The sequence below is a fragment of the Mercenaria mercenaria genome, chromosome 5 (genome assembly GCF_021730395.1).
Source record: "Mercenaria mercenaria strain notata chromosome 5, MADL_Memer_1, whole genome shotgun sequence".
Taxonomy (NCBI): Eukaryota; Metazoa; Mollusca; class Bivalvia; order Venerida; family Veneridae; genus Mercenaria; species Mercenaria mercenaria.
This window is the reverse complement of record NC_069365.1, coordinates 67,254,413-67,268,702: the sequence shown is the minus strand read 5'-3', so window position 1 is coordinate 67,268,702 and position 14,290 is coordinate 67,254,413. Positions and strand designations below refer to the sequence as shown.

At 32.6% G+C, this 14,290-nt stretch overlaps 1 protein-coding gene across 1 annotated transcript in view; it reads left to right on the top strand.

Moving 5' to 3' along the window:
• The first annotated feature begins 837 nt into the window (after positions 1 to 837).
• The window catches only part of LOC128557107 (uncharacterized), an 18,796-nt gene continuing 5,343 nt past the window's right edge, over positions 838 to 14,290 (top strand). Inside the window, exons 1-5 of the mRNA XM_053543816.1 lie at positions 838 to 1,115; positions 3,492 to 3,566; positions 4,413 to 4,637; positions 4,862 to 4,973; positions 7,060 to 7,246. Coding sequence (XP_053399791.1) covers positions 996 to 1,115; positions 3,492 to 3,566; positions 4,413 to 4,637; positions 4,862 to 4,973; positions 7,060 to 7,246 — 719 coding nt within the window. The 5' untranslated portion in view covers positions 838 to 995. The remainder of the gene's footprint in view (positions 1,116 to 3,491; positions 3,567 to 4,412; positions 4,638 to 4,861; positions 4,974 to 7,059; positions 7,247 to 14,290) is intronic.

The window sequence follows — 14,290 nt, the reverse complement described above, 5'->3', positions numbered from 1 at the left end:
ATAACATGTTCAGGTGGTAGGGGCTTGAACTAGGTCAAAAACCTTCAAGATATGGTCAAAATATTGCAATATTCCAAGTTTTAATACTTCCTGTTTTCCTTCTTTGACCGCTCCTCAAAATCTAGATTTATCAAGGTACCCAATCTTAGTCAGACTCATTACTACAGGTTCATGTACGGTATGTCTATATTTCCTTGCCATATGGTCTCAAACTAGGTCGGGCACCTTCCACACTTAAACATTGTTTAAATAGTGATTTTTATGCGCAAATGCTGTCCGGTCATCTTAAATCGTATGACCATGTAGGGCTAGCTGATGGATTCACCAGGTACCTAATCTTGGCCAGGACCTATACATCTACGTTAACTATTGTAGTTAGAAACTCGAAAATTCGAGATACGATATTCGAAATTTCGACTTAGTAACTTGAAATTACGACTTAGTAACTCGAAATTTCGAAAAACGTAACTAAGTAACTCGACATTTCGAGTTACTATGTCAAACACAAATGCAAAGACAAAATCTTTGTGAAACGTAGATTGGCATGAATGACAAATCATAACTTCCCTTGAATGGTCTTAGTGCTCGTTTTTACTGTAACAGAAAACTTACGATATTGATAACATTAGCGGGAAAGCAAACTTTCAAGTGTTGTTTTTAATAATGTTTGTCTTCTGTTAGAAATTATTATTATCGCATTTCATCGATAAGCAATGTCACTACCTCGGTGATGCTTTCTCATACACTGATGAAGAGTATGTAATTATAAGCGATTGTAAGAAGCCAAAGATGTTTAAGATATTAATATATATCCGAACAGTTTCATTATATGACTTTCAGGCGCAACGGGAGCAGCTGTAGCAGGAGGGATAGCGGGAGGAATTTCGGCAACTGGGTTAGGACTGATAACTGAAGTGGTTGTCATCGTTGGTGCTGATTTAGGTGGCGGATGGTTGAAGCGACTGATAGACCACCAACCCTACACTTTCAAAGACATGAAAGATGACTTTATGAAATCCTTAAAAGGAATGGCTGAAAGCAGGATATTGCGTTTACCAGGCAGAATACTGAAAAGAATGGTTCAAGCTTATTTTCAGTGCAGGGCAAACAAGGAAGTGAGATATAAGCATTGTCATTTGCATGATAAGATATCACAATCATTTAGATATCTTAAGCATGTTATGAAATGTTGGTATACATTAGTAAGTTAGAAGATATTAGATAACAAAAACCAATTCAAATACATTTTTGTTGTCCCAAAAAATTTGTTATTAAGATTAACCCTTGTCCGTACGTCCTTCCGCCTGGATGTCCGTCAGTCCGAATCTGTGTCGTGCATGTCTCAAAACGTGTTGGACATAAAGTTATAAAACCTCATATAATTGTTCATCAGAATATAAAGGTTTTACCTGCCTTTCACAAATCTAGACCAGAGGAGTGATATTCCTTGACTTACCAAAAATGCATAAAAGGCATACAACTTCGTGTCACGTAAACCTAAAATGTAGTTGACCTAGAATCATAAGACCATATAGGAATAGTAATCAGCTATTGCAACTGGTGTTTTGTTTTGGATTTTACTCAGCCTGATTATGGTTGTTGCTATTGACTGTCAAAAAGATATGCTTAAAGAGCCTACACGTTTGCGTTCACTTGCATGTATCTCAATAAATGCGACGCATTTGACCTGAAGTCATGAGACAGGGGAATGTAAAAAAGCACATGAAGTCGAGTTGATGCTCTGTTTGGGTTTTTAATTGCAATACCAGAGTAATCGTTCTTGTCTAAGTAAAGATATGCTAAAAAGGTATTTAAAATTTGTGTTGCATTTATCTCAAAAGAAATTTAACCTAGAGTCTGACACCCTGTAGTCATCTTATTCCGCATGCACCCTAGTTTGTTTTGGATTGCATATCGCAAGACCGTAGTAATGGCTCTTGAAAAAATATGCACTATGGGTCAAAAAGTATTTGTCTCACTTATCCTAGTATATAAGCAGCAAGAAACTTTACATGAACCCTGTTCAGCATGTGAAGTTGTGTACCTGGAGTTTTGTTTCGGATATACCATAATGCTCACTGAAAACAGAAAGGATAAAAAGAACATGAAAAACAAACCATTTTACCCTCTGAAATTCTTTTATCTTGTGTTTTTGATGAATCCCTGTACTTACATTCTTGGCTTTAGTAAATTTACTTATTCATTTTGTTGGATCTAAGACGAAGATCCCAAGTGCCCCTCCGTGCATAATATCATCATGGGTGGGCGCATTTATAGAACCACTGACCTTCCGTGGGTCAGCAGGATAGCTTCCTCACATAAAGAATTCAACGCCCCGATTGAGGCTCGAATCAATATCGGTAAGGAGGTGATTTGAATTCAGTGACATTACCCACTCGGCCACGACTTTAGTAAAAGTTGATTTTATCTATAACTTGTTGTCAATCTGAACAATAAGTTTTGGTAACACAATTTATAACGAATTTAAACAACATTACGCTTTAGTTGAAAACTTACACGTCCAAGTCAGCTTCATCTACAAAAACACGTTTAACTTATGAAAGGACCTGGTGATACATTTTAACTCAAATAACAAAGATTTGTTTATAACTTTATAGACCTGTTCTAGAAAATATTCCATGTAGCTTTTGAAAGAAATGACAATGTGCGCCTGTTTTTTTTTGTTGTTTTTTTTTTTTTCGTTTTTTTTTTTTTTGTTGTTTTTTTGTTGTTTTTTTCCAAGCATTTATACACTTCCAAACAATGAAACAAACGGGACATCAACATTCAGTTTAGAGGTACAATTCGTAAATGAACTTTTTATTCAACTGAAAGAAGACATAAGAAAAACGCTTTGAAATGATATATTGCTTGACTTTTAAAACATTCTCAAAATCTGAAATTTAGATATGATCAAAATTATAGAAATTGTGTAGAAAACCAGAAATAGTGTTCTTTTCAACATGAGATGTAAGTTAAGAAGAATCAAGTTTGATCCTTTAAACGTTTTTAAACAAGTTTCAAAATGAATTTGTTAAACGTTTATTGTAACATGAAATATCAAGGACCATCAATAATTTGCATCCATAAAAATCTGTGGAACGTCCTTCTTAATTGTTTTAAATTAACTGTCTGATTTCAGCACTATTATGATATCCTCATTTGAAGCTTATTCATAAATGGAAGGTAACAACAATTTTTGTCCGCGCATACACTTCATGTTTATTTTTTTTTTTTACAACCGAAAATGACTGTATACTACCATGACTACCGGGAATATCTTAGCAATGTATTGTACATTTCTACGTAGTTCTCTAAAACTTATGTTTTTATTACAACATGAATCTAATTCTCATTTTAAGGTGTTGCCAATCATTTAATTTCCAGATAAGAACAAGGACAAAGGAAGATATTGACACGAAATCCTATGGCAGTTCATGTATAAGTGTGTAAATTATATTCATATAGCGACTGATTATTCTCTTTTACAGATATGTGAGATGCCTAAGAAATGGTTACAGGAACTTTGGAATATATTTGTTGAATGGGTTATATCGAAAGATCCGGTAAGTTTTTCATACTGATTAAAATTTTGTACAGTTGGTATCAGACATCCTGTATATTTAGTTAAAAAGGTATCAGATATTAAGGTTAGAACTACATTTATCTAGTATCTGATATGTTCTGGACTTTACATGTCAAAATACATATTTTGTGATATTGAATATTTTTGCCGAATATCTTTGATATTGAACATGAATGTTACCAGATATTAACATTAAATTAATATGCAAAATCCGTGCAATCAATCATTTGAATTTCAACTTACCTAAGTATTAAACATTATAAAGTATTTACATAGCCCAACCATTGTAGTAAGCAACACGTTAATTCAGTATTTTTTATATTTCTTTATCATGTTACAGTTGCTTACGTAAAGCCTGCACATTTAAAGTCAGTCTCTGACAACTGTGTCAGAGAGTCGACTCTTTTGCTCGTCATTTAGAGCACTGGGCTAGGACCTAAGCGACCCTGGTGTTCGAAATCCGCCATAGGCACTTTGGATTTTTGGTCATTAAATTCTATGTTCTTTGATTTGTTTCGGCTAAAGGTCTTGAGAGAAGAACATGTTTAAGCCAGGTGTATAGGTGCTTAATAGTTGCTGCATTTTTGCTTACTTGCAATGAACAGGCTCAATCAAACAGAGTTGCTATAATGTTTTGATTGGTTGGATTGTATACTGTCAATGTTGCTCTTGGTTGGCAAGTATTTCTTCATATGAAAATGATTAATAAAAGACGAAGTATAGAGAGGTCAAAGACAAAAAGTTAACTTAGTAATACCCAGGATTACTGAACGAAATGCTAATAAATGTTAGAATACTTTGTAAATCTTTTTGTACTGTTTTGTAGAATGATATTCTAGGACCCACTGGATTTGGAGCAGCAAGGTTTATAAACAAAGAATCAAGACTGAAATACAAAATAAGATTTGAAAATGATGAGAATGCAACAGCTCCAGCTCAAAGAGTTTACATCGAGCATAAGTATAATAAAAATCTAGATCCAAGGACATTCCGACTGGAAGATGTTGTTTTCGGAAATTTTAAAAAACAGGTCAACAGCAAGATTTTGCAGGTAAAGAAAAAAATGATTTAATAGATTGAACCAAATACCAAAAAGGTACATTGTAAATAGCAGTTCTTAAATAAACCAACTTAAGGTAGATTTTTACTTTTATTGTATTGTAACTGATAACATTATGCTTTTGCTGTTACATATTGAGTATGTATGAGTTTCAAAAATATTTTTTGTCAAGAAGAAGCAACAAGTTATGGACACTTTTCATTAAAATTACCCAGGATAACATAGATCTTACGATCGAGCATGGAATTGTGCTACGGGCATTTTCGGGCCTTGATTTAGTGAAACAGACAGTAGTTTGGGAATTCCAGTCACTTGATCCACAAACAGGTTAGTGTACCTCTAATACCACTTACCATTTATTATAAAATGAAATACTGAAGAGGAATTAGATCTAAAATACGAGAGGTGTTCAAATATGAATGCAACTAGGCCAATATCTCGATTTTAACTACGATTTGCACAACATATGTACATGTATCGCATAGAGGGCTGTGTAAGCTCTCCACTGATACAATACATGTTTAAATCTGTTCAGTCTAGCTTTGACAATAGCTCGATTAACACTATCTACTCGTGTACACTAAAGCTAAAATGGTTTGGAAAAGGTCTCCTTTCACTGACCAAATACGGTCCTATATCAAGAACCGCTGTATTTTTGGTATACAGGCGAAAGACATATTTAATGAAATATGTCGTGTTTATGGGAACAATGAACTTTGTTTTTTATCTGTCACACGGTAGTGTAAGAAATTTAAAAGTGGTGTAGATTCAGTAAAAGGCATATAGCTAAATGCGTTGGTATCCCAGTAGGAGCTGCTCATACAATTCTCAGACGTGATTTAAAAATTAATAGGATAAGTGTCAGATGGATACCCCATCTCCTTACAAAAGAGCAAAAACTTGCTCGGTTAAGAATCGCCAAACAATTGTTGAAACAGTTGCATAAATACAACAATCGATCTTTCGAAAATATCATCACTGGCGGTTCACATTTATGAGCCCAAGCGAAATAAACAGAACAAAATATGGGCAACCAAAGGAAGCCAAAGACCTTGCATAGCAAAACGCACCATGAGCTTCGAAAAGGTAATGTATGTAATTTTCTTTACAAATCAAGGTCCTGCTATTCAAATTGTCGTATGAAAGGGTAAATCTGTAAATACCAAGTTTTACAAAGGCAAGGTCCTTCATAAATTAAAGACATATTTCGCAAACCTTCGACCAGAAATTGGTCTCCGTGGTGTCAGGTTGTTGCATGACAATGCTTCGTCACACAAAGCGGCCATTGTACGTGAATATCTGAAACAGGAAAAGGTTGTCGAGCTTCCTCACCCTCCTTATTCGCCAGATCTTGCCCCTTGTGATTTTTTCCTATTTCTGAGGCTCAAAAAACACCTTGCTGGAAGAAAATATCAAACGCGCAAAAATCTCGGTTCGGCTAGTTTCCAGTGTCTGGACAGTATACCTCGAAAAGAGAATGAAATAGAGAAAAGTGGAAACTTCACAGGTCGCTCAACACGAGAAAAACGAAAATGTTGCAGGCTCGGTTTGATTGAGCCTGTTAATGGTTAATGGACGGTAGTGGAAATGTATGCTACCGTCCACGCCCTCTACCTTTAAAAATTGGATTAAAAGACTGAAAGGATTGAGATAATTATTTTGGCATTGTTTGTTAAGCAGTTCTGAAAATTGGCCTAGTTGCATTCATATTTGAACACCCCTCGTATAGAATAAAAGATACCTGCCAACAACGGGACATTTCAAATATTTTTTGTTCGTTGCATAATTTTAGGACGAACCATTAACTCTGTTGAGAATTTCAAGTTTTTTCCTAATTAAGCTAAATATGAATATTATTTCACATGAAAAAAGAAATACTCTCTACATGCTCCATGTAAAACTATGGAAATACAAATATATTTGTTAACCACCCGCAAAGGTGCATTTAGCAATTACTATTATGCTGCAAGTGTCAAAGGATTTGATTATTTTACCGTTTGAAATAAAATGTAACTTATATCTATGCAAAGCATAGTAAAATAACAAAAGAATTAATTCCTTGGTGGTGTGACAATTTTGTAACAAAGTTGTTAATGTCATGACGTTTTATCAAACATGAAAGATGGAAAGGATTACGCTTACTTCACTTGCTGTTGTATGGTTGTATTTTCTAAAAATGAAATATTTTCTAGACAACTATAAAACATTTTTCCTGTGGTGCCACAATCTCCTTGTACCTTTATTTGAATGTGTATACGACATAGAATATCTAAAAATACTTAGTAGGTACCAATCGTATGTAGACTAATTCATCTGAAATTATGAAAGTAGGAGCTACCTGTTCCCGTAAATAAGCATTTTAGTACATACTGTCTCATGCAATAGTTAACCTGCGTTCATCTATTCCTGATAGGTGAGGCGCCAGTAGATCCAGGTATAGGATTCCTTCCTCCAAACAATGGGACATCTGGGCAAGGTTATGTGACATTCTCTATTCAGCCACACGAAGATGTTGAGCAAATTTTTCTACAATACACGCCAATGCTTCATAATACTTTGATGAAAATGATCCCATTGATACACCAAATATATTTAACACGGTATATTTTATTTTATGCTTTTTAGTGATATACTGAAATTTATCTGTGATATAAATTTGATATTTTCACTGCTTCAAACAATTAATAAAATATTTAACAAAATCCTTTGGAAGCACAAAATAATAACAGAATCGGTTTGATGGAAACATCATTTTTATTTTTCACTGATACTAAACTTCATTTTAATGCAAATGAATATGAATTATTCATGATCGTAAATGCCTTGTCAAACATACTTCAGTAAATATATAGATGTCTATTTATATAAATACTTATAGGATCATAAAGATATACGTTCCTTCGTAATAAAATCTAAACGAAATCTGGAAAAGTCATATATTTATCTCACATCAAGCGGAAGCAAGCGGACACCCAAAGTATGCTTTCGAATTCTCCATTGTAACTAAAAGTAATTTTGAGGGTATGTGTTCATTCGTATTTTGAGATAATTTTGTTCTTTTAAAAATTGGTAAAAATGTATATAAATGTTCTGTGCATTTTTCACAAATTGATATGATTAACGTGCGATTTATTCCAATTTGTGTTTTCTATATTTTTCTATATATAACAAAAAGAATTTTAAGATGACTTTCCTGATTATAAGTTGATACCGCATTTAGTAAGGTTGTTAAACTAAACAGTATATATCAAGCACAAGTATCAAAGGGTTTTGCCTCGCACAAAGGTACTTTATGCACATTTCAGTTAATACGCATTCCTTTCTTCATGTGATAACTAAAATATAACTGTGTGCGCGTATTCAGTTTTCTCATTATATTTACCCTTTCAATAAACCCTTTCAATTTATTATCCTGTAACTATATAGCAATCTGTTATTTATCAAACACTCACACAAATAATCAAGAGTCGTTTGACGCTGGAGAATTTGATGTGCAATCATACTAATCTAAACAAAAATTATTCAATTATGATACGAAAATAGAAATTACAAAAAAGAATTTTCAAGGCGGAACATTAGTCTTTGGCGGTTAATGCATTTGATAGCATTTCGTCATTATTTGTAAAGGGTAATTTTAACAGGAATATGTCTTCAAATAATTCAGTTAAAGAAGATCGTGTGTTTGCTACCTTTACTACCTAAGGAAGTAAGTCAACTAAATCGGTGAAGATTATTTTCAAGATATGTAGTTCAACAAAAATACAAATAATTTAGAACGAATTTTTCAGAAAGTACAAAGCAGAGACATTATTCTTTAATGGCATTTATTAATATATTTTGCCATTTCTTTTTAGTAAATGTCACTGCGAAAAAAGAGTTAATATACGGGAGTGTACGGGATCCCGTATATTACCCATATACGGGAAGAAATACGGGAAAACTAAAATACGGGCGTGTACGGGCTTTTTTTTTTAAAAGCCCGTATACTAATAAAATAGGTTTTCCGTTTTTTTAAATGAAATACGGAATTTTTAGTAACAATCCCCGTATTTATGAAATAGGGAAAAATTCTAAAAAGGGATTCTGATCGATACAAACCGAAATTTCCCCCGTAGCGGGTTTTCGGGGAATACATAAAACCCGTATTTTACAAAAATGGGAGACGTATACCCGATTTTTCATATAAAACCCCCGAATTTCCCCGTATATTCGGAAAAAGGAAAATGATATTTTGATATTTCGAAAATACGGGGTTTTTAAATTCCGTATATTCTCGATAAAAACCCCCTTATTTCCCGATATCCCGGGGAAAACGGGTTTAAAAATGTTTTTGATATTTCGAAAAAACGGAGTTATGTCCCGATACTTGGTGTAAACTCCGTATATTTCCCGTAAAACCAGAAAAGGGGATTAAAAAATTTTGTATTTTTTAAAAAAACGGGATTTTAATTTTTCCCGTATTTCTTTGTAAAACTCCGATATTTCCCGTAATTCTGGATATAGGGGGTTTGTATAGTTTTATTTTTTTGAAAATACAAGGATTAAATTTTCCCGTATATTTTTTCGATTTAAACCCGTATTTTTTCCCGTATACCCGGGAAATACGGGTTTTAAAATTTTTTTATATTTCGAAAAAGGGGGAGTATTGCCCGTATTGTTGGTATACAATCGTATATTTCCCGATTCCCGGAAAATAGGGGTTTAAATAACTTATATATTTAAAAAATAGGGGATGCAATCAATATGTGGAAAAAATTATATTCTCCGGGCCCCTTTTTAAAAGGTCAAAGTTTCGATGTTTGAACTTGTACTGTTTTAGAAAAACCCAAATTAAAAGAAAGAAATTTTAATATTTAATATGACATGAACAAAAAAAGCATTCACCCCAAAAAACAGTATAAATTTAAAATAAAAACCCTAAGAATCCATCATTTCATCTAGCTTTTCCCGATTTTTTTAAACTTTTAATCTAAATAGCCAAATTGAGAAAGAAAAGGATTAATCAATTCATCCCTATTTTTTGTATGATAAATACACCGTTGATCACACCATTGTAAAAATTAAGCAAGAAAAATTTAACTGTTTTCTGACTTTTCCCAACGCTTGTGCATACAATGCAAATATTTAAAAAAAGAGGAACTAATCCATTATATTTTGTATGAAAAAGTTAAAGACATTTTGAATTTACTTATAAACATCAAATTTTTTTAAAGACGAAAATAATCAATAAAGTGTCTGCGTCCAAAGTTTCAAACAAACGCCTTTAATGAAATATTTTACTTTTTTGTGCTCACGTTTAGTACCACGGGCGTTTTGGGGTAATTCCACGTTGCGGGGATAACTATCACGGGAAAGTGCAGCCTTTTATACACCAGGCCCATTGAACTAACACGTGCGCACGTGTTGTGATCAATGAAAAAGCGGAAAGATCTGCAATTTTCTAAATGGATGCTTTATAAGGGAAATTTTTTTTATAGTTAGTTTAAAATTTTACGAAGTAAGTGTTTCTTTTTTTAAAAAAAAGGGTTTTGATATCTCGATAGTTCGTTGGAAATTTCACGTTTCCCGTGTCCCCTAACAACTGCGAACGTGAAGCATCACATGCGAATTTTTAGCTAAAAATTTTATTACGTCGCAGGTTTTAAATCAACACATTCGCAGGACTAACTTGCGAATGTGGTGCAACCGGTCCGTGATAAAAAAAATGTATCCTTGTCCCTCATTCCATTTTATTACCCACTGTGGCAGACTATTTTTTTTCTCGTGGATGGGGGGCCTTTTATATTGACTAGCACAGGGAATTTTTTGTAATTTCCAAAATTTCATTTAATTCCAAACATAAATATCGATACAAATATACATAAAAAATTTTCTATTTGAATATACATCGCATGTCGGGGTAGCGGGGCAGAAAGCGTTTAGCTGCCAAAACGGGGGTAGGGTTGGATTTTGGCCTACCTTTTCCCCAAATTTATTTAAAACTTTCCACTTATTTGTAAAACGCAGGGTGATTTTTAGGTCCATTTATTAAAAGTTATCTTAAAACATACCGGGAAACGTCAATTTTTTTCCATACACGACCCGAATTCAATCGGGGCTGACGAAAAATCGGTTTTGGGTGCACTTTTTTTTTTCTTTTTAGTTAAGTAGCAATCCTTTTCAGGCTATTAACATTTTTAAAATTTTTACATAATATTAACGTGTAGATCTATTAAAAAAAAAGGGTTATTACCTTCTGGGAAATTTCCCCTCGTTCTTCAGCAAAAAAAAATATTGGTTAAAGTCGCGCAAATTCCCCTAAGAACTCGGCATATTCCCGATAAAAAGCAAAAACCCTTTAAAAAATATTCCCCGTTGTAAAAAAGCAATTATTTAAAATTTCTAGAAAAAAGAAAGACAATTCCATCAAAGCGTAATAAAAAATAAATACTTTAAGAGAAAAAAAAAAATTTATAAAATAAAAAAGGTCGATAACATCCCTTTATTTTTATTTTAAAACAATATAACCGTGTAACGTGGAGGGCGTTACATGATACTGTATAAAAACAAATTTGTTTTAAAATTAACGAAAACGCTCGAAAAATATTGGAAAAATTTTGAGTGTCTTTCTTAAAACAAATGATATAAGCATTTACACTGATTCCCATCTCCACAAAAATAAACTTACAATAATTTCCCCAAACAGTTTACTGCAACTTTAATTTGAAATAAGTGTATGCTTTAACTAAATAAATAGATAGCCCATGTACCCAAACCTGGTAACCCAGTCTGACAAATTTTTAACATTTTTTTATGCAAATTGACAATATCAAAACTCGAAAGAATGCCAATTAACACAAAAAAGCGCAAATTAATTGGGGTCTTTAATGCAACAGAATTTGTTTAACCAACAGTTGAGAACACGCTCGCACGCTTCGCGCGTTTATATATCCCGAAGCGATAAAATCGCTCAAAAGACGCACGCGTAATCTGTATTGCATATTTCAGAGGGAAGGAACACGAGAATACTTATTTATTTTTAAGTTTTTAATTTTTTTAAATGATTTTTTTTTTTTTAAACCAGACCAGATTAAAATTTCAATTAATCGGAAAAACGGGTTTCTTTTTATTGCTTTAACAAAATTTGAAGCGTCAAAAAGGCAGTTTTAATTTTGTAATCTTAAAATAAAAAAAGAAATTTAGAATAGCCTTTAAATAGTTATTCATTCATTCATTCATTGTCATTTCTTCACAACAATATTTAAATATTTTTTTCATTCATTTTTTCTCCGTTCTACAAGGATGCACCCAAATTTTATGTTGCAAGGTTTGAAATAAAAAAAATCGTGCAAAAATCATTTGATGAATACCCTGGGGTTTTTTAAAAAGATTAAAGTTGAAAGGACAAAAAAACTCAGTAGAATTTTATTTTGTAGAAGCTAGGTACCAGGGTACTTTAAGAATGAAAAAGGCGCATCACGTTTATTCATTCGATTAAAAAAGGGAAACTCGGAAAAGCATTAAAAAAGTTAATAATTACAATTTTTATTTTTAGAAAATGGGGACCGGTAAACGACAAATAACGCTTTTTTTCTAGAGGCACTTTTGCAAAAAATTTTCAAATCTCTTCCCCTTTCAAGGGGAGAAAATGTTTTTCTCTGCGAAAATATCAGTGTCAGTAGAAGAAAATTTAATTTCTATAAGATTATTTTATCTTACAGCTTTTTAAGTCATGTAAACGGTTTTTCAGCGTATTTTTTTTTTAAAGATTATATAAAAAAGGTTGGTATAATAACAATTTAATTATGTAGAATTTTTTTAATTGAAAGTTTAAGAATTTTATAGTGACCTAAAAAACAAAATACATAGTCTTTGCATTTCCAATTTTTATTTCATCTTTAAAAGCGTAAAGCGGGGGGAACACATAAACCCAAATTTGTCGATTTTCCCTACAAAGTGTTTTTGTTGTAAAACGGGGGGGGGGGGGGGGTGAAACGATAACAAAAAGCTTTGGTCATTTTATTTTTTTTTTTCGATGCATTTAAGGGAAACGGTTTACAACGATGTACTTTTATGAAGTTTTAAATTTTAAAATTAAAATGAAACGGAAAAATCGAATATGTAATATGCTTTTTTTTTGCAAAATAAAAGTAATATTATAATTAATAGGTATCTAACATTTTAAACGTTTTCATATTAACATCAAAAAAAAACATTTACTTCAACCAACAGTAAAACAAAAAGTAATTTCTCAGCTTAGTTGGTTTTTTTTAAAACATTTCAACGGCATTTTTCATTTTAAAAAATTAAAGTTTTACGATAATTCCCATTGACTGGGATTTTTTTAGTTCTTTTTTACGCCATTTTTTTCAGCTGTAAATCTTCAAATTACCACAAACGCTTTTTTTTTTTTTTAGCAGGGGGGGCCAAAAAGATGTATTAACATGTTAACCAAAAACCAAAAAATTTTAAAAATACCTTCACTTTGAAATAAGTGGGTATCATATTTTTTGACCCATTGAAAAACACGACGGGTATTTTACCCCCGGGAATATTTAATACACAATGAAATTTAAAGGGATTAAACATTTTATACAATTAAATTTTTTATTTTAGTGTAACTTTTGCAACGGGTTTTAAAAAAATTTTTAAAAAAAAGCAATGTTTTTTAAAAAATACAAAAAAAAGGCCAAAAGCCCCAGATCGCCGACAAACAAAATAAAAAATATAAATGAGCAGCCCTTAAAAACCCAAATAGTCTTAGTTTTTTGACCAGCTGGATCGAACCAACCTGCGCATCCGCGCAGTCTCTCAGGGTCCTCGTTCGTAAAAGTTTTTCAAATTTCCCAAAAGGCTTTGAAAGCGAAAGCATGGCCCTGACCAAATCACGGGGCGCGGCCCGGTCTCGATCCATGCTGGTCGCAAACCCCTATGTTGGTTTTCTATGGCACGGGATTTTATGTTTTAAATATATGGAATTAAAGGTGTATAATTATGCAGTATACGACAGACTATAATGTTTCGGAAAAAACAGAGAATTTGAGTTTTAATAAATTTTACGATAAAAATGTATAAGTAAGTAGTAAGTAAGTAAGTAAATTTTTTATTAAGGGGCCCTTTCTAAATTTTCATGACAAACAAAATATACTATACAAAAATTACACCCGGGCCCCTGGGCCTATAAGCATTTCAAAAAAAAATTATAATTTCACAGAAAAAAAAAAGAATAAAACATATTTATATCTGACAAACTTTAGCACAAAATATCCAAAGACAAAAATCAAAAATAAACAAAAACTTACCATTCGAAGGCTTGGGGTTTGATACCCAAAAACAGAAAATGGAATAGTGAAGTTGTTTACCCATTAGATGCAAAAAAACTACTTACAAAGATTTTTCCTTTAAATAGCTTTACAAGATACTTTGCCCTTTTCCCCTTGGGGTATTACTCATTTAAATGCCAGTTTACATCGAGACTCGCATTAATGATAAGTAGCTATCGTTAAAACATTCTTCCTAATTTACAATAAAAGGGGAGACAACAAGAAAATGTGTTTCACTTCGTCATATTGTACACAAAATTTTCATAGTCTCTGTTCGGGGCTTCACCCAAAAGCGCCATTCTACTCGCAGTGTTTAAAAAACCCCCCGAAAGGCCAGTAAGA